This window comes from Pantherophis guttatus, chromosome 2 (assembly GCF_059756535.1).
Source record: "Pantherophis guttatus breed Tessera chromosome 2, ASM5975653v1, whole genome shotgun sequence".
Lineage (NCBI taxonomy): Eukaryota > Metazoa > Chordata > Lepidosauria > Squamata > Colubridae > Pantherophis > Pantherophis guttatus.
The window spans coordinates 118457198-118482022 of NC_142064.1; the positions used below are offsets into that span (position 1 = coordinate 118457198).

The 24825-nt window shown below is 40.0% G+C and overlaps 2 protein-coding genes and 1 long non-coding RNA gene across 13 annotated transcripts in view; 2 read left to right on the plus strand and 1 right to left on the minus strand.

Annotated features, from left to right (window-relative positions):
- Nucleotides 1-5042, plus strand: part of L1CAM (L1 cell adhesion molecule) — a 102056-nt gene extending 97014 nt beyond the window's left edge. For all 10 annotated transcript variants that reach the window (XM_087886574.1, XM_087886575.1, XM_087886578.1 and 7 more), the window contains one exon: nucleotides 2827-5042. In XM_087886574.1, the coding sequence (XP_087742700.1) occupies nucleotides 2827-3055 (229 nt within the window). In that variant the 3' untranslated portion in view covers nucleotides 3056-5042. The remainder of the gene's footprint in view (nucleotides 1-2826) is intronic.
- LOC117675506 (uncharacterized) overlaps nucleotides 1-8531 on the minus strand; it is a 46279-nt gene extending 37748 nt beyond the window's left edge. The window contains exons 1-2 of the long non-coding RNA XR_015732359.1: nucleotides 8494-8531; nucleotides 5958-6106 (exon numbers count right to left, since the gene is read on the minus strand). This is a non-coding gene — a long non-coding RNA (uncharacterized LOC117675506). The remainder of the gene's footprint in view (nucleotides 1-5957; nucleotides 6107-8493) is intronic.
- Nucleotides 8532-24009: 15478 nt separating this feature from the next.
- The window catches only part of PDZD4 (PDZ domain containing 4), a 32005-nt gene continuing 31189 nt past the window's right edge, over nucleotides 24010-24825 (plus strand). The window contains exon 1 of one of the 2 annotated variants that reach the window (XM_034434207.3): nucleotides 24010-24758. In XM_034434207.3, coding sequence (XP_034290098.1) covers nucleotides 24699-24758 — 60 coding nt within the window. In that variant the 5' untranslated portion in view covers nucleotides 24010-24698. The remainder of the gene's footprint in view (nucleotides 24759-24825) is intronic. The other variant, XM_034434208.3, reaches the window with a different exon arrangement.

Genomic DNA, 24825 nt, shown 5'->3' on the forward strand with positions numbered 1-24825 from the left:
CTATTTTCCCTAGCAACTCTGTGTGGTGGCTTGGACAGTGAGAGAGACTGACCCCAGGTTACCCAGTGAGTTTTCCTGTCCTAAGGGAAGACTAGAACTCATAGCCTCCCATTTTCCAGGCCAGTGCCTATAGTGCCTAAGCTGCCTTATTGTACTGTAATCATTATTTTGCTTTTTATAATGCCACTTCTGACCAAAAAACCTCACCTACTTTAGTCACAGAACATTATATGTTTTCTTTGGGAACATGTCTATTTGCTCAGAAAAAGGACTAAAAGGAAAAAAAAACATTTAAAAGCACTGCAATCAGGAGTAGAGAGGGAGGAGATAACAACAGATACCATCCTGGTAGATTTATGCTTTCTTACTGCTTAATGGCCTCCATGACCGCCATTTTCTGAAACAACCAGTCTCCCAGCAGTCATTTTTAAAAAGCATCCATAAGATGGCTTCAAAATTCCAGATGTGCCCATGAATCCACAACAGTTGTAAACAGTTGTAAACTTGCTCCTAATTACACTCTTATTTTCCTTATGATTATTTGCCTTAATACACATATAGTAGTCTATAAAATCCAGACTTCAGCTAATCAACAAAATCAGTCAATATGCTTAACTTTAAATAACCCTCAACTTCATAGACAAATGTGAGGGGGGGAGATTTTTAGCCTCATGTCTATTAATATGGTAATGAGATCGTACAAATGCATAAAATGTATGTAAAATAAATATAATGGATGTGGCAATGTAGGAACATTCTCCTGAGTAATTTACAAGAGGCTGAATGTTGTCCGCTGGGGTGCTTTCAGATTTTACCCATTACATCCCAAGCTCACAGATTGAGGTCCATAAAAAGCAGAGCTTTATTGTACTATAATAACTAAATTGTGCAGGCTTTTTCTGCTTTCCAGATGTGTGAGGGCTCCTCTCCCATAATCTGAAGCTATGGCAACAGATTTTGGGAATTGAATTCCAACACATTCAGGGACCACATACTTGGAGAAAGCTGTTAGTTGATGATAAGTGAAAAAGTATTGTATTTTTAAGCATATGCTTTTCCAAATTTAATCAAATAGCTTGTTAGCCGTGGTTCACGCCATGAGGGTACTTTAGGTGGTCTGTATGTCTCAGAGTTTATTTGACATTGCTGCTCAAAATATCACAAAATATAGGTAAGAATACAAATATCTTGTAAGATGGCCACAATCTCCTCTAATTTCAGTAATTTGTTTAAAATAATATTTTTTCTTTAATATTGGGATCTTAGATACATTATGTGGGAAAGTCATGATTACGGAAAATATTGGGAACATCTGTGGGAGATATAAAGAAACACTGGATGATGAATGTTTGCATTTTGTTTCATTTTAATTACATTCCATGAATTCATTACAATTTGGCAAATAAGGCAACCTGTTCACAGTTTGACATAGCCAGCCATGACTAACAGATTATAACGGAATAAGATGAGATCCTTTTCATATCAGCATGAAGTTGTTTTGAGTTGTGCCCTTCATCAGTGGCCTTTCCTGTTTTGCATGATTTCACTTTGCCTCTAGAGAACAGATCTGTGTACACAAACACACTTTCTAGCATCTTTCACAAGCAGCCAGCCCTCCCTTGTGGGTGACATCAAAGTCCTGAGGAGGGAATGACAGTTTGCCAGACTAGGACAACATGGATGTCCCGTTAATGAGGATAGCTCATTCATTAGCCAGTACTGGGGCTCCAAAACAAAAATAAATGACAACAGCATCCCATCCTCTGAAAGCAGGTATGCACAAAATGTGACCCAGGGATAAATGAGGCCTGATTTTTTTGGAATTCTCCTTAGGGAGAATGAAGCTAACTGTATAGAACTTTTTACCAGGAAGTGGCAAAAAAAAAAAAAAAAAAAAAGGTTCTTTGACTCTTAAAACTCTTGAATTCCTCTTCTAAAATGGGCCTTGGCTCTGCCTACTTTAGGAGTGTGGCCTGTGACATGTCATACAAAATTTGGTTTGTTCCTTGATATGAGAAACCCTGTCTTGAAGGCCATTTTTTTTGCATTCCAAAGGAGATTGACAGCATGCTGCCCACCGAAAGATTCTTAGCATGTATTTTAATGGAGAAGCAACCAGGGTCTTGTGTTCTGGCTTCCTGAAAGGAATGATCCAGACAGACTGATGGTTTCACCAACTATGAAAAGATGCAGGGAAGTTCTCTTGCACGTTAACTGTTGAAACCAATATGGAAGCTTTAGATGGGATGACTTCTGAGTGATTTAAGACCCATCAGTCAGATCTATTTGCCTTCCAGACACTTAATAACCTGCTGCCTAAAGATGGGCCATTTCATTTTATGCTGTGACAAAGTCATCTTGGTGTGAGCTGCAAACTCTGGTCTTCCATAAAGGTAGCTGGAGTTTCCCTTTCAGTCATTCTGAAATTGTGTGAAGCCCCCTTATGGAATGTGGACTGGTCCCTGGCATGAGTTTATATGCATGTTCACCTGTAGCTATGCACAACTTGCTTATATGTGCAGATATATAATACTACTATGCTTCCCTCTATACTACTATATTATTATTTATTTTCTTAACATGCTGTGGCTTTTATCAGGGTTGCCAGCCTACTGCTTGCCAGATTTTTTGGACTGCAACCCCTAAAAGCCCCAAGCAACATGGATCCTCCAACCAACCCTGCTGTGGATTTGGAACCGTTTAGTCCAAAACGACAGCAGGGTTTCAGATTACTCATCCAACATTGAATTTCTATTGCTATAAATAAAGATATGATTCTTCCCACTCTATTATCCTTTCTCATTGTTGTCCTTTTCCCTCCTACAGTGACAATGAGGAGAAACCCTTCACCAGCAGCCAACCCTCCTTGAATGGTGACATCAAAGCTCTGGGGAGTGACGATAGTTTGGCAGATTATGGGGGCAGTGTGGACGTCCAGTTCAATGAGGATGGCTCCTTCATTGGCCAGTATAGCGGCCAAAAAGGCAAAGAAGGAGGTGGAAATGACAGCTCTGGGGCTACCAGTCCTACCAATGTGGTCACTGCCCTGGAATAAGTGGAGGCATTTTCCCAAAGGATTCCCCCCGCCCCCAGTCCTGGAGAAGAGGATTTCCCTATGGATTGCTGGGGGCAGGGGAGGTGAGCACAGGGTTAATCACCTCACCCAGGCAAAGAATCAAAGAATCAATGTTCTTCGAATGGAAATAGTAATTGGTGGAATCTACCCTTTGTTTACTGGCTAACCCCACCCCAAAAAAACTAATCAGGGAGGGTTAGAAAATCAGGGGATTCCTCAAATAATCCACCTAAAAAGTATCTCATTTCCACACCTTCCCCCCCAACCAGTTATCCTTCAGCCAAACTATGTCCATGTTTTGTGTGGTGGGAAGGGAAGGGGAAGGGAGGGAGAAGGGGAGGGGCATATGACATGATCCAAGGGATGAGCTTATTGGTGAAGCCCAAGGCTTTATAAAAGGGGAGGGAATCAAGGTTCAAAATTGCCAAAAGAGCAGATGACACCCCCCCCCTTCTCAAGATCCTCAAATGTTCATTCTTTGTTCTTGTTCAAGAAGGGGATGATAGATGGTGCTGCAATATCTAATCCCAACCCAGATCAGGACAGGAGACAAAACAGAAGGTGACCTGAAAGAATTGGGAACCGAAAAACAGGGAATCCTTTCTCTGCCTCTGAGAGATAGGGTGGTTAGAAAGAACTAGAAGCCAGAAGTCTTGGCTATGCAAAAGGAAGGAATATCAATGGGCTGAAAGTCAGAAAGGGTCTGGGCCTTTCAATTTTGCCATTTACCACCTTCTCAAGGATTCAGCTAAGGATGGTCTCCTGATGCCTCTTTTAGAAGGGAAGGGGTGCTCCAGCCAAATCTTCTGATTGCCTCTCTGCTGATCTGTCACTCTTTCTTCCCTTTGTTGCTCATTTTCTAAATCAGGCCTTGCCAAGGCAACAGTTCTCTCAAAATTGTGGCTTTCAAACTTTTTACCTTGAGGAAAGCCTTTCCGTGTCTGCTCATCTACTAAGATATTTCCATTTTTCTGTCATGGAAGTTGAGACCTATTTTGGATTCATGAAAGCCATTGACCGGTTGGTCTATTGAACATCCTCTTTACTTCACCTAAATTGACTCTATACCTGCCATTAAAGTAGTCCTTGTTTACCATAGCCCTACAAGAGCCTCTGATCAATTGCCAAGAGATCTCAAGGTATCCTAGAAAGACAGTTTGAGAACTGCTGCCTGACCTGGTCTCCTGGTGCTGAATAGCCCAATTAGAAGGATCCCTTTGTCCTTTCTCTCATGTTAACTCCCATTCCCTCTTTCATTGGGTGATCAAAATCCAGTTCTTTCCAGATCCCACCATTTGACAACCTCCTCTTCCTCTTCCTTCTGTCTTAACTCCAACTCTCCTCTCAAACAGCAGAAAAGAAAAAAAAAACCCAAGACCCTCCCTGCTTCTTGAATGCATCTCACGCAGCTGCCTTGCGACACACTCTTGTCTTTCAAAAGTGGCTTCTTGTTCACTGAATCAACCCTTACCCCATTTCCACCTCTGTCTATTGTAATGATGACTATTTTTTCTCTTGCTTGTCGGGGATGAAATGAATCCTTGCTTTTTTTGCATACAAAGTTTTTTAAAATAATAATAAAAAATAATAAAAGTACTCTGGTGTTTTGAGCAGCCCTACACAAAATCGTTCCTGTCTTTTCCCTCTCTGTAAATATTTCCAACCCTTGTGCTTGAGTTTGTTTTAGATGTCTTAGGACTGGTGTTTTTGAAGTCTTTTAGTGGGTCTATTAAGGTGGCTTGGAATTAAAAAGAGAAAAAAATGAAAAAAGTATTTTAAACAGTCCTCTTTCTCCTGAAACGTGATGCCATTTCCACCCACCCATCCTCCTTGCCCTGTGTATTCTTCTCTTTTGTCAGGCCTGTTGCAATCTAACTTTCTCTCTTGATAGCTTTTTATATATATATATATATATGTATATATATAAACAGAATTATAAAATGATAAATAAATGATGAAATTGGAACTTGCTTGGACTGGTGATGGGGAAGTTATGGTTGGGAAAATTTATCTCATGTATGTTGTTATAGGACTCTTTCATGAAAGTTAGGAAACATCTCTTAAAAAAATGAAATTTCCTTTTGCCAATTCCTCTGGGAATTTTTGTGATTGTACAATATAGAGCAGAAAACTAAATCAGGGTAGAACCATTGCAGATTCAATCTCTGGCATCTCCAGTTAAAAAAAACAAAACACCAGAGAATATGATAGGAAAGTCTGTCCGAGACCACAGAAAGTTGCTCCCAATCAAAATTGATTATACTAGGAAAAATGGAGTCTGATCAGATTTCAGGAAACTAACCTGGTTTTCTCTGGCTCTTGTTGGCAGTGATTTTTTTTTTTTTTTTTTTTTGAGAAGTGGTGCCCTACTGATTCTATAGGGCATGGGTCTCCAACCTTGGCCACTTTAAGCCCGGTGAACTGCAGCTCCCAGACCAGAGGTGGGTTTCAGCAGGTTCTGACCAGTTCTGGAGAACCGGTAGTGGAAATTTTGAGTAGTTCGGAGAACCGATAGTAAAAATTCTGACTGGCCCCACCCCCATCTATTCTCTGCCTCCCAAGTCCCATCTGATCGGGAGGAAATGTCGATTTTGCAGTAACTTTCCCCTGATTGGGGAGGGAATGGAAATTTTACAGTATCCTTCCCCTGGAGTGGGGTGGGAATGGAGATTTTATAGTATCTTTCCCCTGCCACACCCATCAAGCTACACCTGCCAAGTCATGCCATGCCACGCCCACCAAGCCATCCCCACATAACCGGTAGTAAAAAAATTTGAAACAATTGGAGACCCCTGCTATAGGGCTTTCTATGGTTTTTTTGCACGGAGGAGGAAGAGGAGGGAGGTGTCTTTGTATAACAATAGATATGAAGCATCTGTACCTTTCTCAGAAGGAAGAATTACCACATGTCTTCTTGCTGGGATTGATGCTCCATACATTTCTACCATTCCTTCTTCTATCTTGAGATCTCTTGAGCTAGACCAGACCTTTGAAAACATTGGGTTTTATGCCCTTTGGAGTAATAGTGAGCTGCAAAGAAAATCAGTAAGGCAAGGAGAAGATGAATCTAATGGTAGATATACCTTCATGCTTGTAATAAATCCCAGTGTGATACCCTAGTTATTGCTGCAAACAATGTACTAGGCTAAATATTGTTTCTTCCTTCTAGTTTAAAAAAATATGCATGTAAAAACCAAGAGCAGGTTGGTCTTACACCTCTTGCAGCATCTATTTAATCAATGTAATTTAATCAATATAATTGGCAGAGTAATCAAGTAAAGCTTTAATCACAGATTAAAGTTTGCCCTTGATTAACTAGTATTTCGGAGTCTGAAGGGCACATTGATGTATAGAGGATAGACGTCACCATTTTCCATTCTTCTGCCAAGTTTGATTAATGTAAAACAAAAAAATGGCTTTTTACAATAGCTGAACTCAATAATGGAGGGATAATTTTGTCTTTCCACATATAATTGCTAGAAGAAGTAATATGCAAGCAAGTCTGGTCACATTTGACTTAAATTAATATATATTTTATATTTCCCGAAATCTAGAAATTTCATAATTCTAATGAGATATGTACATGTTTGTTGGGAAAGCATATTGTGGATCTGATATTTTAATGTAATGTGCATATGCTATATCCTCTGATTCCTAAATTTATAGCAAAGAAAATAACAATCTTTTTCTTCATGAACAATAGTTTCTCAAGTAAGTATAGGAAAAGATGAACAAATATCATCATTTTATATTCAAAGCAACTAGTAGAAAAAGTGACACAAGGCTACTCTGAACATTTCTGGATGAGATATCCAAACAGCCCATTTGGTCTGTTAGCATAACAATTTCCAGTTTTTCTAACTAAGGAAGTCTTTCATCACTAACTAATGTGCCATGATACCTCTGCATGTTACTCATTAATGTTACACCATGAGAAATTCCAGGCTTCATAAATAATTTAAAAACCATTACTAGGGTATTAAGATGAAACTGAGGAATAATGATTAATTAAATGACATTTTTTTGTGTGCAAAACTCTTTAGTGCAGACTTCGCTGTTTGTGCCACAGTTGCAGAATGCCACTTGCAAGAAGAATGATAAAAAACAAAACAAAACAGCACAATGTATGCCAAGGCTGTATTTAATTCACCTTTGTGTAAGGCAATTGCTAGTATTCCCAAGTTCTCTTTACATCAGTAAGCACTGGCTAATTCATCTGTGATAACTCACACATGCAGGCACTAGCAGCAAGAATAGCTTGACTGGATTTCTTTTTCCCTTTGCTCTGCATCATGCAATTGTAACAATCAGCCAAAACAAAACAAAACCCCTGGGTCAGACTAGTAAAGTTCTGGGGATGTAACAATAGAGCCAGGAAAAACATTACTTACATTAATGGAAAAAGGAATAAAAAGTGAACAACTGCTGCCAAAGATAAAGGTAATGTTATAGATTCAAAGGGCCCATCTGGTTACCTAGGTTACCATCTTAATACCTTCATTAGTTGCAACAGAAAACCACAGAGGTGAGCTAGATGGCATTCCATCTTGTTACGAGCCAAGCTTTCCCAAGGTGGATTCATCTATGTATTATAAATTGCAATTCCCATAATCTATACTCCCTCCTTATGCTGGCTGGGGCTAATGAGAATTGTAGAACAAAGGCAGTGGCAAAAACCCATGTTGAAACAAAGCAAGGAGTTGCAACCCAGTACTTAAGTTATTTGGATGTAAACCATTCTGAATAAGAAACCATAGATGGCTTCCTATCTGCCAGGCAGAAAGCTGGATGAAAAATGACTTCGCTTAAACCCCACCAGATTTTTCCTTCAACTAGATACAATGACTTGCTCACACTGTCTCTATACACAGCGGGGCTTGCTTCCAAATAAGTGTGCCAAAGTGGCTTCGGTTACCCTGAATGCCAGTGAAGTAATCTTATTTGTTGCTACAAAAGGAGATCTTACAGCCCTCAAACTGCAAGCAGAGATATCAAAAGACTGAAAAATGTATTAGCAACAACACTGGCAATGGTCTTGAATGGTCTTAAATAGATATATGAAGTGACTGCCGGTGGGAGAGTTGGGTTTGTATGCAGCCTTCTGCATTGCTAACCCCTCTCCAAACAAATGATCAATATTATTACACAGTACTAATCATGAAATTTAAGTTTAATTAACAGGGGGCAGTCAACCTTCTCTTATTAAGAATAATTAACGGCAGGTCATTCCACAAAATTATGAATAGTTTTCAAATTTATAAAATGTTAATATATAGCCTCTAATGCACTTTACACTGAGCTCAAAAAAAGACAGAAAGGCTAGTTGCCTGCCAATTCCACCCTATCTGCCTACCCAGAGGTCTTTTGCAGTCTTATGAAGGACTTTCTCAGACCTTGCATGGTAATAGGTAGCCTACATGTTTCATCTTAAAATTCTGGAGTAAATCCCTTCCTTCTTGTGGCCACTTGTTTTATCAGTCTGAAACAAGGATATAACTCAAGTTTATGCTGCCCTAGCAACCAAGTCTATTACACTCCTTCTCATTGTGATATGCACATACTGCTAACCCTAACATTTGGTATGATGGTGCTTGGTAGAGCTTTGTTTTAGGGTTAGAATTCTCCTACAGTTTTAACTAAGTGACACAAAAGATGTTGAAACAAGAAACTGAATTAAATAGCTGTGGGTATTGCCTGTAGAGGGAGCTGGATATTGTGCTGTTGTTCTGTCCTTCAGTCTCCTGAAGGATTCTTTCCCACAGCCCAGTTAAAGTGCCTGTCACCAGTCCTTGAAAACTGTACTAATCTAAAATGTTCTGCCCCCAATGGAGATCTCTATTCTGTTGTACATATCATGTTAAGGAAAGGGATTACTGGATTCTCCAGCTTTGCTTCCCTTCCCTCCTCTCCCAACTCCTCCCATCAAACATCATTAGGAAAATATCCAGCAATCACTGGGGAGAAAGTGAATTTCTACTGGAAGGTTTATCCATTGATCAAAACTCCTATTTTGTACAAGGGCACAGGTTCAAAGAAAGCCCAGCTAACAGCTAATATCAGTTCTTCTGGAGAGTAATGATGGTGTTCTAAAATACCATGTCAGAAAAAAGCCTATTATCAATTGATATCCAGAAAAGCACTAAATCTACGTTCTTTAGACCAAATAAAAGCTGTCACTTGTGTATGTGTGTGGTAGTGGTGATGGGGAGTGGAGAAGCTCCATGGAAGAGAAAATTGTCTCTCCCCGCCCCCCCCCCCCCCAAAAACAAATCATTACTACTCACCTGTGTTTAGGTGCATCCAAGTTTCTGAGCCAAAGAATGGCTCGGTGCTTGAGCAGGGGGAGACTCTGGTTGGAAAAAAACCCTTCGACTATCAGCTGCCCAAATCAGAATGACTAAGACAAGTCCCAGGATGCTTAAGGAAGGAAGTATCCCTGCACCAAGACGTTTCATAGTGCTGATCCTACCCTCTACCCAAAGCATCACCTTTCTGCCAAAGAATGATTGAGGAAGTGCATCAGATCATACTGTATATTTTGGGATAATGGGGAAAACACATAACTAAGGATGACCTAAGGCTGCCTTGAGGATGGGCAGATGATGGGATAAAGCCACTTGAAGAAACATCAGAAACAAGAGATTACTGGAGCACGTTTGTGTCACTCTGGCATGTGAGGAAAGTGAGTACATTTCAACCTATTTTATTCAACATAAATCGGTACCCTCCTAAATCAGAGCTTTTAACAGGGTTGCACACTGGCCCATCCCTCCACCGTGGCTCTCTCCACAAATATACAGTGCAATGATATGGAGACAGTCCACTGGAGAAAGGAAGGAAGCTGTTATACTTAGTGGTCCCACCAAGACTGAGAGGGCCCTGTTCATGATACCTTCCAGAGGAATCCCCCACCTGGAGCACTGCATGCATTCTAAAACACTTCGTCCTTCCAATCCCACATCTTGCTATGAGTTTTCTGGCATCATTTCTTTACATTTCACAGCTACATATATAGACTCCTACGTAAATATACATATGGGCATCTATAGGGCCTGGATATTTACAGGACCGCCTGCTGCCATTGACTGCCTCCCACCGACCGATACGCTCCCACAGAGAGGGCCTCCTCAGGGTGCCGTCGGCCAAACAATGTCGACTGGCGACTCCCAGGGGGAGAGCCTTCTCTGTGGGGGCTCCTGCCCTATGGAACGAATTACTCCCGGATATACGAAGGATCCCCGACCTCCATGCCTTCCGTTGTGCGCTGAAGACCCTGTTATTCCAGCAAGCCGGTCTGATGGGACAATAATTTTAATTGGGTTTTAAATATGGGTTTTTAACATGGTTTTATAAGGGTTGTAGAATGGGAATTTTAAATTCGGCCAAAATTGAATTATTTTAATATGGTTTTTAAATTTGTCTTGTATATTGTTTTATTATGGCTGTTCACTGCCCTGAGTCCTTCGGGAGAAGGGTGGTATAAAAATATAATCAAATCAAATCAAATCAAATCAAATCAAATCAAATCAAATCAAATAGGAATGCTATCAGTGTTTTAAAAGGAAAACAGAATCTCAAGCATCGTTAATAACAATTGCATTGAGATGGAAATGCTGCTGTTTCACTAGAAAAATACTAGGAGGTAGTGCCGTGTGAATCTAATTGGTGATTTCCAAAATCCTTCTTCAAGCTGTGATTATAAGACAAGAGACACAAAACCAAGCCTAAGAAGGTAGGTGGGCATACAGTCCAGCAGTGTTTTCTTGGTTCCCCTTCTCCCCTGCTATTTAAATGATGCATACAATTGCTTCAAACCCCACTGCTGTTGTGGGAATGTGTGTAGAGCAGGGGTGTCAAACTGGCGGCCCACGGGCCAGATGCATCACACGCAGGCCACACCCACCCATGCGGCTCCACAAAGGCAAAAAACGTCGCGATACGTCACGTGACGCAATTGAGTTTTGACACCTGTGGTATAGAGTGTGAAGATGAAAAGTTAAGGAGTGGTCACACCCAGCAGGAGGGAATGGTATAATGATCAGTTACTCTTGTGCTGCATTGCCACATTACAGGTAGTCCTCGACTTTAGTGACCGTTCAAAGTTACAATGGCACTGAAAAGTGACATGACTATTTTTCACACTTATGACCTTTGCAGCATCCCCATGATCACATGATTTACATTTGGATCAGTAGTGGGTTTCAATTTAGTTTGCTACCAGTTCGCATGTGTGTGCACAATGCTTCTGTGCATGCGCAGAAGAGTCCGGGCAGGTGGGCGGAGCCTCCCATTGCTGCCGCTACCAGTTCGCCCGATCCAGGGCGAACCGGTAGCAACCCACCACTGATTTGGATGCTTGACAACTGACTCACATTTATGATGATTGTAGTGTCCCAGAGTCATGGGATCCCTTTTGCGACCTTCTGACAAGCAGTCAATGGGGAAGCCAGATTCACTTAACAACTGTGTTACTAATTTAAGAACTGCAGGGATTCACGTAGCAACTGTGGCAAGAAAAGCCATAAAATGGGGCAAATTAACTTAACAAATTTCTCATTTAGCAACATAATTTTTGGGCTCAATTGTGGTCGTATATTGAGGACTACCTCTATGCTAATAATGAAGAGTTTGAATTTGTACAATCATATGCATGTTCATTCAGAAGGAAGCCCATAAGTATTTAATGGTTCTTACTCCACATTCAATATAGCTAAAGAGTGATTGTGAGAAAGGTAACCAGAGATGGGTTTGCTTAATACTATGTAGATGGAAGACTATGAAGATCTGTACACTACACTAGAAAAGGGGGGGAAATATCAGAAGAAGAAGACAATGACAAATAGTTCATATCTTGTGGCTAAAGAAGGTGCATAGATAGCAATAGCAATAGCCCTTAGACTTATATACCGCTTCATAATGCTTTTACAGTCCTCCTCCTCCTCTAAGTGATTTACAGAGTCAGCATATTGTCCCCCAACAATCTGGGTCTTCCTTTTACCAATCTTGGAAGGATGGAAGGCTGAGTCACCCTTGAGCCAGTGAGATTTGAACTGCCGAACTGCAACTAGCAGTCAGCTGAAGTGGCCTGCAGTTCTGCACTCTAACCACTGCGTCACCTCAGCTTATATATAGATGTACCTACGGTATATATAAAGTTTATCAGGAATTAAGCTCAATTCAATTAAACTCATCTTAAAAAGTATACAGCACTGTAATATTATTTTGTGATTGGTGTTCTACATTAGGGTCAGTACATGCAGTATATGTTGTGGTAGATCCATAACTCAGCTTAAAAAAAAAACCTTTTCACGCATTAGTGTTTTAAAGCAATGCTGCCTTTAATGCTGAGTGGGTATGATTTTAATCTACACGTTTCCCCTTATACAGTTTTCAGCATATCCAGTTAGTGTCCTGCCAAAAAAATTAGAGTACTGTAAATAATATTTGCTACAAGAGAACACAAGGGGGCATACAATTCCATCAAATGGACATATTCTGATTGATGTTTATGGATATCAATGTAGAATAATTGCTATAATTTATATAGAAATAGAAAAAAAATCTCATCTAAGTGAAACCTGACCAGATGATTAGTGGGTCCACTCAATTTGTTGTCCGAGAATGAACTGTCAATGGGCAACCTCAAAGCATGTCTTGTGTACATGTGCTTTAAAATACCATTAAAATGAATTGAAGCTAGACAACCCTTCAAGTAAAAGTTATTGTAGTTTATTATATTAAACATTTTAAAGAAGAATACAAACAAGGAACAATAAAAGACATGTAAAAAAAAATAAAAGGGTAAAGGACAAATAGTGAGATGAATAAGTAAAGGGATCTAAATATCATAGGAAATAGAATTTCCCAATATATCCTTAATTAGTTTAGCAACTATGAAATGTATTAAACCACTTATTGAAAGGGAAAACTAAGAGTCACTCTTAAGCTTCGTGTTAAGAATACGTGGTTAACACAATATAAATCACCAACTAAAATTATAAGCTATAATCAATTAGTAGTAGACATCCAATTTCTCATGAATTTGAAATATAAAGTCCATATGTAGAAAATCCCAAATTTGGGGTTTGGTACATAGCTGCATATTAAATTATAATCCAAGCATAGTTTCCAATTATAGGATATTTAACCTTCCCTTACCTGTGTCATGCCTTCAATTTTGCATTTTTTAAGGGTAGATTGAAGGAGGGATCAATAAAGATGTAAAATCTGGACTTTCCCAGAACAAAAATTAAGCACCCTTTCCTCCCGACACAGTGATCCATTCTCACATTTGCTTTAAAATTAAATCAATGGCTTTTTGATACCAAGTCCATTTGATCCTTAGTGACTATTGCTTATTTCTGTGTGATGCAGATTAAAAGATGAGCAGAGCAATTCTCAATTGTAGAAGAAGCCAATGGCAAAAAAGAAGAAAAAAAATCCTTAGCTCTGCTTTGGCTGATTTTGCATCTTTCCACCGTACTGTTATTGCCTTGGAGGAAAATGAATGTATTACACCAGTAGTTGATTAGGATTGTTTTTGGTTCAGATTTGAGATCAAGGCTAAGCAGATATTTGAAACATCTGACACTATCAAGAGAGAACTTCTGGAAGCTCAACTGACACATCTGCATTATTCAGCAGAAACTGCAGTCTTTGGTAATCCTGTTAACATGTTCCACTAACTTCAGCTAGAGTGCCTTTTAAAGCAATGGCACAATAAAATTGCTTTCAAATTCATTCTTGCTGAGAAATAAACTACAGTCAAATCAAATCAATCCTTAATTCCAAGGAAATCTCAAAAGAAATAGACTTTTATATTCATTTAGCTGATTGTTCTACTGAATTTGATCTGACATGGTACTCACACTGCCAAGTATTCAACATCAATTATTTTTTCTCCCAGCACTGAGATGAATCTTTACAATAACCATTAGGAATGCCATGATGTCTATATGGGATCAATAATAATTGTAGCCAAAGAAAGGTTATAATAAATATTTCTCGGCAAATAATTGAAAACTATACTTGAATATATACATTTTATCTGTATTTTGTCTGTCATCTTTTATTTGGAGAAGTGGTAAGAAACATATTCTTATTAAAATACAGATGTGCACACAAACTACGTAGGATTGCTATAAAAACATTAGTAAATCTGGTTTATCAACAATTGTCATCTGTTCATAGTTATTACAATGCATACAAATGAGACAAACAGAACATGAAAATCAAATTCAGCTCTGTATCATAAAAGGATAAAGGACAGCTCTATTTCTATTAGTTGTATACATTTTTTTTAGTTTGGTTCCTCAAACAAAAGGCTTTTGTATCACTGTGCTTTCCCTCTGACTGAAATTCAAATCAAGGACCCTCTAAGGTGCTTTTGTACTTGTTGAGAAAATTGGAGAATTCTGAATAAAAACTATTCACTTACAATCATGAAACTTTTAAAACCTCTGGGGCAAAAATATAGATGTGATGAACCTCACATTATGAGAGAGAACCTCAGTTTAGTTTAGTTTAGTTTAGTTTAGTTTAGTTTAGTTTAGTTTAGTTTAGTTTAGTTTAGTTTAGTTTATTGTCATTGCACATGGTACAACGAAATTAAATGCTGTCTTCAGTGTACATTATAACTATAAAAATAAAAATATAAACATACATCCTTTACATTCTATATAATTGAAATTGAAAACCCGATATTGCAATATACCGTAGAATTCAATATGGTTATTACCCTGGGACAGAAGCTGTTTTTCAGCCTATTTGTCCTTGTTTTTATTATTCTGTACCATCTGCCAGATGGTAATAGTTCCAAAAAAGGGTGCCCAGGATGAGATGGCTCTTTAAGAATGTTTTGAACTTTCTTAAGGCAGCGGGAGCTATAAAGCTCTTCCAAAGAGGGGAGAGGGCAACCAATGATCCTCTGGGCAATGGCGTTAACCCTCTGGAGTGCTGTCCTATCTGCCACTGTACAATTGGCAAACCATACACAGATGCAATAAGTTAAAATACTCTCTATGGTGCAGCGGTAGAAGGCCACCAGCAGTTTTTCATTCAGTTGTTGTTTCCTGAGAAGTCTCAGGTAGTATAATCTCTGCTGGGACCTTTTGACCAGTGCTGCAATGTGAGTGCCCCAGGTCAGGTCCTCTTTTATGATAACACCCAGAAACTTAAAACTGGCCACTTGCTCCACTCTCCATTGATAAGCAGGGGCTGGATGTCTGATCTGAGTGATCTGATCTGAGGAGCCTGAGTGGCAGCAGACTAATGCTACTGTTAAAGATAGTATTTGGCTTCCAGCTGCCTGCAATTACTGCGAGTTCAATTCTCACCAGGCTCAAGGTTGACTCAGCCTTCCATCCTTTCTAAGGTAGGTAAAATGAGGACCTGGTTTGTGGGGGCAATAAACTGACTTTGTATAAAATATACAAAAGTATGAAGGCTATTGCTTAACGCCTTGTAAGCCACCCTGAGTCTCCGGAGAAGGGCGGCATATAAATCAAAATTAAAAAAAAAAAATCTATTCCTTCTATAGTCCACTATAAGCTCATTGGTCTTATTTGTGTTAAGGACCAAGTTATTGTCTCCATACCACGAAAGCAACTGTTCCATCTCATCTCGATAGGCAGACTCATCCCTCCCCTCCCCTCCCCTCCCTGAGATTAGTCCCACCACTTTCATTAACTCTGGAGATCAATGATCTATTTGGCAGCCAAAAATAAAATCTCCCTCCAACTGAACTCAACTCCTGGTCATGATCGTCATGGTCTTGACAATAATGATGTCTAGCAACAATACTGAAGTACTAGTTCACTATTGCTTCCTCTGGAATTTCCAACTTCCCTTTTGAGTATTTAAGCCTGGGATTTCCTGTCAGTTAACCATAACTAATTAATTAATTTAATTAATTAATTAAATTAACATTGTGATTACAGAGCTGCAAAGATGTTTCTTTGTAGGGGGCAGTTTGGTACCTGTCCAATTAAATTGTTCCAAGCAAAACCACCAGCCCAGCTTTTCTATAGTGCTCAGTTGGGCCCCTATTTCAACTACATTTCAATTGGCCCAGAAAATAGCAAGTTTACAGCCATCCAAATGCATCCAAATGCATTCCTAGATGCAGAAGACTGAAACCAGGCCTCAAATAACAATTTTCAGTTGCTAAAACTAAGCATTTTCCCACTTGCTTTGTTCCATACAAGCTGTAACTTTAAAGCTACAGTATGTCTCCCTGGCCTTCGCCTGGATATTTCACTCTCCATAAACAGCAACCAGCAGTAATGTCCTTATAGCCACATACAGAAGATGTAAATCTTTAACAGGAAAGTTCCCAAATGGGAGGAGACAGACTCATCTGGCTCAGAGGGAAACCTGCCAGCCATCTCTTTGTGATTGCATTCCCTAAAATAGGATTGGATTTGTTCGTTTTTTGGCAGTCAGACAGGGTAGATTTAGTAACATCCCACTCAGGGAGTTCACAAATCACTGAAATCAGGAACCTTAGGGAATATGCTTTTTTTTTTCATTGTAATTTGCATAGGGATTTTAAATTAAATTTAAAAACTTAATTACAGCCTAGCAAAATCAAACATTTACAAATAATATAGCAAGGACAGATCAGGTAGTCCTCATTTAGTGAGTGCTTCAGACACTGTTATGACAGGGATAAAAAAGTAAATTGGCGACCAATCCTAGCATTTACTATCTTTGCAGGTCTGTAAAGCAAAGGAAGGATGAAATAAGATCATAAGTACAGCTGCAGTTTCACTTAATGACCACTTTGCTTAGCAACCAAATGTCTGAAGGTATTTGGATGTGTTAGGTATAAAATCTAAGTTTTATACTCAGGGGGAGAGCCTTCTCTGTGGGGGCACCTACGATCTGGAACGAGCTCTCCCTGGAGATACGGAGGATCCCAGATCTGCGCAGCTTCCGTCGCGCGCATAAGACTTTCCTATTCCATCAAGCTGGCCTGGCCTAAATCTTCTCCCCTTTTTAAATGTAAATTTTTAAATGTAAATTTTAATTTGTTTTAAATTATGGGGTATTTTAAATTCAGCCAAATTATTTAATTTGTTTTTAATTCATTTTAAATTTTTTGTATTTATGTGTTTTATCTCGTGGCTGTTCACCACCCTGAGTCCTTCGGGAGAAGGGCGGTATAGAAACTTAATAAAATAAATAAAATAAAATAAATAAGTAACACAGAGCAAAGAATCCAGCAAGAAATTATGTGGATGCACGGCGTAGATACATTGAACATTTATTCCAGTTACTACATTTATTTGGATGAGGTTTATGAGAATGTTTCAATAGAGAGATTTATAGTTTGTAGGGTTATAAAAATCCTCTTTTATGAACTGTTCAGGAACAGACCACTTGCCTTGGAATGGATCTTTGAAGCTGAAGAAACTGCTGGATTTCCTGCCTTGCAGTGGACAGATCTAAAGCTTTTCTGGGATTATTTCTCCCCCTGAGTGCCTAGTCTCCATTTTTATTCTTGTTTTAATTTGTGTTTAAAAAAGCAAAAGAAAAGGAAAAAAGAGAGAGCCAAATACAAGTAAATAGATAAGCAATATACAAGCACCAGAAGAATAAAGTACAAATTCTCAAAATAACATTTAATTTAGTTCTACATCTTGTATCATTTTAAAGCTACAAATCATCATTAAAATCAAATTAATGTATAGGTATCCATGACAGTAATCAGCAGGGTATGAAATTTAAAGTGAAAAATTACAGTCTGTACTAGTCAATAAACAATGACATCTCTTGGGACCAGGAAGCGTGACCTTTCTGTCACCGTGCCTGGCCTCTGGAACAGCATTCCCCTTTGGATCCTACACTGTTGTTATTCAAGAAAGCTTTGAAAACCTGAGCCCTTACCTCAGACCTTGGGTTAAAAGGCATGCCAAACCCCCCATAGGATTTTATTTGTTGGAAAAAAAATTTTTTTGCCAGATGCAAGTTGTGTTTCATACCGATTTAATATTTTATGACCTTTTTAAAAAAAATAATTTTTATTAAACATTTTTCAAAAAAACAAAAAAGAATCATTAAACAATAGTTTCTTTCCAACAATTTCACAATGGTTAAACATTTCTTACTTGTCCATTTTTTCTCCCTTATTTCAATGTATCCTTTATACATACAAGTCTAAGATTAATTTATTTACATATATAGAATAGAATAGAATAGAATAGAATAGAATAGAATAGAATAGAATAGAATAGAATAGAATAGAATATAGAATATAGAATATAGAATATAGAATATAGAATATAGAATATAGAATATAGAATATAGAATATAATAACAGAGTTGGAAGGGACCTTGGAGGTCTTCCAGTCCAACCCCCTGCCCAGGCAGGAAACCCTACACCACTTCAGACAAATGGTTATCCAACATCTTCTTAAAAATTTCCAGTGTTGGGGCATTCACAACTTCTGCAGGCAAGTTGTTCCGCTTATTAATTGTTCTAACTGTCAGGAAATTTCTCCTTAGTTCTAAATTGCTTCTCTCCTTGATTAGTTTCCACCGGTTGCTTCTTGTTCTACCCTCAGGTGCTTTGGAGAATAGTTTGACTCCCTCTTCTTTGTGGCAACCACTGAGATATTGAGATATTGTGGCAACCACTGAGATATACATATACTATAAATAACAGTGTACCCAATTTCATTTCTACAAACTACATTTTTTCTGTTTCCTCTTATTTGTTGTTACATTTCTACTCCTATATCTTCCTTATTTGATCTTTCCTTGCCTTTTATCTCTCTCCTCTAGCCATTCGTACCATTTCTCCCACACTATATAATATTCTGTTTCTATGACCTTTTAATGTAGTGAGCCACACGGACTCTCCTGGCATTGGACACCCTTAAAATCCAATCCAATCCAATCCAATCCAATCCAATCCAATCCAATCCAATCCAATCCAATCCAATCCAATCTATCTATCAGAACTCTAACCTTGTTTAACTAATCATCCATGACTTAACATTAAGAGAAATGCAAGCTTGGCTGTGATATAAGTCATGGGCGGTATTATAATCCAAAAATGGGTCCCATGTTAAATTAAATACTCTGTCAGATGTATTTTTTTAAACATGAGATTAATTTAGAGACCAAGGCACATCCCCACAGTTTAATTCGCCATCCTTCGACCAAAGAAATTGTATGGATTTTCCAAGGAGAAGCACAGAGTACCCTAACCGTTGTTAGCAAATACAAAGCTGGGCTGGTATACCCTGTAGAAATATAAGGTTTAGCAACATTTAATAGAAGGATGGCAGGTTACAAAGGGAATTCAACTTTCGGAATTGCTGGGTTTTACAACGTTGACACAAGCTTGCCTGCTCTGTTGTTAAGTCAGCACCAGAGAAGGATGTCATTTTTTGATTCCCCCCCCCCCACTTTGAACCCTCCAATTCTCCAGCCTTTTGCTATTGCCTCGTAATGGTTCAGAGATCTGTGAGCTGCTTGATATGTCAAGGGGCAAGAAAGGATGCTGTATGAATACTGATTTTACATTTGACACCCACCTTCAGAAGCTGAAGGGTTAGATCTTTCCAACCGAAAAGGATGAGGGAATGAAAGAACCAAAAGCTGACTTTCTCAGGTTCTCTGTTCCCCATGCTAAATTCCTTGCCTGTATTACATACCCTTGAATAAGTGTGAAAAACACACACGCCACTGCTTAGAGCCCACTCTGTATGGGATCTAACGACACTAAACTGCAGCATTTGCAACGAACATTTTGCAAGCAATTTGTGAAGGTCAAATTGAACAGATGCAGATTTTAAAACCTTAAAAGAAATCGTACTCTTATCTCCTTTAAAACTCCTAACTAAAGGATTTGATTTTAAGCACAAGAGGGTGAAGGTTACAGAGCTCCACCACAATTGGCTGTTTTCCCTCCTGCAGTGAGCTTTCTCCTTTTGTCTACAAACTGTTTTTATCCTTGCAGGACTTACTTCTACTATTGGAACTTGAGGAGTGGGGGAGGGGCAACGAGAAAAATAACCTCAGCAACCTGGGGAGGAAGTGGGGGGGGAGAAGCAAGGAAAAGGAGGGGGTGCTCATCTCTGCTTTAACCCCTCTCATGACTTCTCTCTTAAATAGGTATACCACTGCTTAATGAAGGCTGCATTTAAGGATGCAAATTTAGTGCTGTTCTTATTTATATTACACTTATATTTTATCTTTGTTCTGGGAAATCAAGATGGCATAATTGGTGGGTCACCTCTAATGTTATCCTTACAAGAACAACCCGGCACAGTAGGCTAGGCTGAGATATTTATTTGTATATTTGCAGAGTGGTTGGTTAGACTGGTAAACTGTTTTTCCTTCAGAAGCTCAAGGTGGTATACTGTGCCTTCCCCTCATTTTTTTTCTATAGCCCTGTGAGGTGGTTTGGGCTGAGAGAGTGTGGCTGACCCAAAATCACCCAGGGAATTCCTGTTCCTGATGGTGGACTAGAAACCGAGTCTCTTCAGGACCAGTTCATCATGTTAACCATTATATCATCCTGGCTTCTTTCTGCATAATGCTGCCATGCCAAAGCTGACACCTTCTGGATTAATTGGACTTGAGTGCCTCCCATCCAGAGCTCAGAACAGATGCTCTTTGGTCCACTTGGGAGGCGGATGCTAGGTTGGTAAGGATGATATAAATCCTAAAATAAAGATCTCATTATTTATTCCTTTTTCCCCCAGATGTGCACACACACTAACAAACATACACGCAGGCAGTCCGATAACTACGCGTTGTAATTGGGGAAGATTAAATGAGAAAACATTAAATGATAGGAAGATTATAATGGTTATAATTTCTGGTCTTTGGGGCCCTTTCACCCTTTTTGTGACTAGAGCAGACGAGGCTCCCTATTTCTCCTGACTGGCACAGCCACCTCCCATGCGCGATGCAGCGACGCTCCCTTGAGAAAGTGCCATGAAATGAGGTGGAGGCTGCTTGAATCAACACGTCCTGCCTCAGAGGTTTGCAGTGCCTCAACAATAGCCATGAGTTTGGGGAGCCATACGTTCAGCCAGTGAGTGAACCTTGGGAAAGGAATTCCATGACAAGCCATTGTACATTTCATAACCCCATTACTTCTTTGCACAGGCTACTCTTTCTCTGCTCTTCATCAGCTCTGGCCTGTCACAATGAATCAAAGAATCAATTTACCTCTCGACTCTCTCCATGCCTGGAATCATTTAAGAGATGTTGTGGGGGACCCTGGGGCAAGCATTGCAGTAACAAATGGTTCCCCATTTTCTTCGCTTACCCCCTCTAATCCCTGCCTTATTTTAGACCCATTCCCACAGCTGGCACCAGTTGGGGGGCTGATGGGGAGATGGATGTGGGGAAAGGAACCTTGCTCACATACGCCTTCCCTAATCTTGTCTGAGGGTTGGGGGAGTTTTTGTTTTGAAGTGAAAAATATAGTAAATGAAATTAACTAATAAATTGGAAACTAAAACAGCAGTGCTAATAATTAAAGCAATAAACTGGAAAAAGTCCCAACAAAGAATTTTAATATATAACAACCTCAGCCCTATTATATGTTATTAAATAAATTTATTTATTTATTTATTTATTTATTTATTTATTTATTTATTTATTTATTTATTATTGCGATTTATATGCCGCCTTTCTCCCGAGGGACTCAAAGCGGCTTACAAAATGACAATTTCCAATACAAATCACAACAAGATAAAAATTAAAATCAACCCCCAATTAAAACAGTTTAAAATCTAGGTCATATGGAATGATAGTGTTTTGTCTCGCCATTTTTACAGTATATGGATATTTGCAAGGTTAACAGAGAATAGATCTCTTGAACTTACTCTTTAAAATCTAAAGGTTTGCTTTCTTTCCAGCTATGAAAGATAACCCTCTTAGTAGATACACGGATTCTCCTAAGCCAATGTTCTTCAGGAAATGTCAAATCCAATATTTTCAGACTCTAAGAAATACGGGCATTGTGGTTCAGCATGTCTGGAGAACTCATGTGGTGCGTGAAGGGCATACTCTGCGAATTTGTCTTACTTCCAAACAACCCACAGCATGCTTATGAGACAACCATAAACCTCTTCTCAGATGTATTCACATTACTTGGTTTGGAGGCAGGTTCTTCCAGGTGACTAGGCGGTTATGAAATTGTCTTCCCTTTGGGGGAGGAGGGGAGGTTAAACAGAGAGAACAATGGCAGACATGGAGAAAATGATCCTGCTGGGTTTTCCCTGCTTATCTTCTCACTAGATATCAGACTGTCCTTTCCGCCTTCTAGCCTACACTTGCAGTCCGTAATACTAGGGGTCAGGATACTAGTTCATACTAGTATCATACTACCTGGTTGATGTTTATGTATTTCTTGGTTAGATTTATATTTCACCTTTTGTTCAGAAGCTCAAGATAGGGTAGCACATATCCCCTCCTCACCCCCCCCCGTTGTGTGTGTGTGTGTGTGTGTGTGTGTGTGTGTGTGTGTGTGTGTCTTTTGTATCTTTTGTTCTGTTGCTATTGATAGCCCCTTTTTCTGGTTTAGAAATTAAGCACTTTAAAAAATTACTTGGATGGAATATATGGGGAAGAGACAGGGTAACACAGAGATCTGGTTAACATAGGAACAAAGGAACAAACAGACTTTTTAATTAAATAACCAAAAAGTGAGCTTTAAACAAATTCTCATACTTCCCCCTTCTGCTTCTGTTCTGCAAACCTCTAGCCCTGACAGATGGAGATTTTGGCAGGCAGTCTAGGGCTCTCAATCTCCCTCAGACCCATTTTCCATGCATAGCTCCTTTCTTTGTGGTTACCCCAGTCTCCTGAAATATAAACTGGGAGTTGGTGCTCCCCATTTCTATGATTTGATTGGCAATTCCTCCAATCGTCATAGGCATACATAACACTTGTCTGTCTCATTTTGACCCAACAATAGCCCTATAAGGTAGGTTGGACAGAGCCTCACTACTAGACTGACTGGTTGCCTTACAGTGTTCTGTCTTTTGTTTTGTTTTGTTATAGTGTTGTAAACCTAGTGTTAGAAATTCTGAGCTTAAATGCAGGACATGTCCAACAATATACAGTAGTCCTCAACTTATGACCACAATTTATGTTGCTAAGTGAGAGTTGTCAAATAAATTTTGCCCCATTTCATGACTTTCTTGCCACAGTGTTAAGAGAATCACTGCAGTTGTTAAGTTATTAAATTTAATTATTTAATTTAAATTAGTAGTTAGACCTTTCTTGCCATAATTATTAAATGAATCTGGCTTCCCAATTGACTTTGCTTGTCAGGTCACAAAAAGTAATCACATGATCCCAGGATACAGCAACCATCATAAATATGAATCAGTTGCCAAGCATCTAAATTTTGATCATGTGACCATGGGGATGCTACAACAGTTGTGTGAAAAATGGTAATATGTCACTTTTTTCACTGTTGTAACTTTGAACAATTGTTAATGAACCTAATTCTAGGACTATCTGTAATGATCACTATATAAAATATGACATTAGAACAGCCCTTATCCAGCAGGAAGCATCAATGGGAATGGGTATAAATGGATAATTAATGAATGGAACCAGAAAACAGCCCCATCTATCAGCTTCCCCAATTTTGTTTTATCTGCCTTTGTATGGCTAAATCTCCCTCATGCCTCTTTGCCATTTTCACCTGTTGGCAGTGGCAGCAAATTTTTTTGATATTGGGTACATGGAGAGAGTGAAAAATCGAGCGGATAATTTCTATTCGTTCCCTAAAAAAACTATGAGAAAAGCACCGGGCCCTGCCAAAGTGGTGCACGGATTGACCTAACGTCTGAAGGCGGACGACGAGGGCAAAGTAGGGGGCAGGAGGACCAGGATGATAAAAGGCAGCGCCAACATCTGAGGCACAGGGAATCAGACGGGACGGGACGGGGGCTGACGGCCCCTCCAGACGGGAACAGACTAGGCGGATAGATATTGCAGGCTGGCCGTTGTAAGCGGCGAGAGACGGACAAAGGACGGAGGGAAAGCCGAGACTGGCACCGGTGAGCGAGAGCAACAGCCGGAAAGGCCAATTCGTTGGAGGCACCGACGGCGGGACTTGGCAGGCTCGTCGCGCCAACAACGGCCGGGCTCCCAAACCCTCCCCGAAGTCATCCATATTTATAAACGCCGCGTCCGTCGTCGTTCCCCCCCCCCCCCCCCTCACACACACACACTTCACTCCGCCCTCTCCCCTCCTCCTTTTGGCAAACGGAGCGAAGGAGCGAGGCAGACCAGACGGCGGACGAGGGTGCATTTTTTCGCAACAGCGACAGGCGTCCCCCTCGCCTCCGGGGGATCCTGCGTCGACCTCCAGCGGAGGGGGCGGGGAGAGAAACATCTCCTGCCGTCCTCCCCCATTTTCTGCTCGGTCTAAACCCGCCGCTATGCCGCCAGGGGGGTGAATGGGGGGCAAGCACTGGACAGCACCTCCACCTCCCTGCCCAGGGCTATGCCAGGGTGGGGGGGCCGGGAGGGCGAGCGACTCGCCCCCCCCACCTGTAGGATCCCCATGAGCTGATCTCCTCTCCCCCCCATTCCTAAATTGTGGCCCCTCGGTCCGCCCCCCTCGAGCGGCATCGCCATGGGATGTAACATGTGTGTGGTAGAGAAACCCGAAGAACAATATCGGGTGATGCTGCAGGTAAGAGAGGGAGGGAGGGATGGAGGGATGGGGGCGGCATTGGTCTATGGGACGCGACTGATGGGAC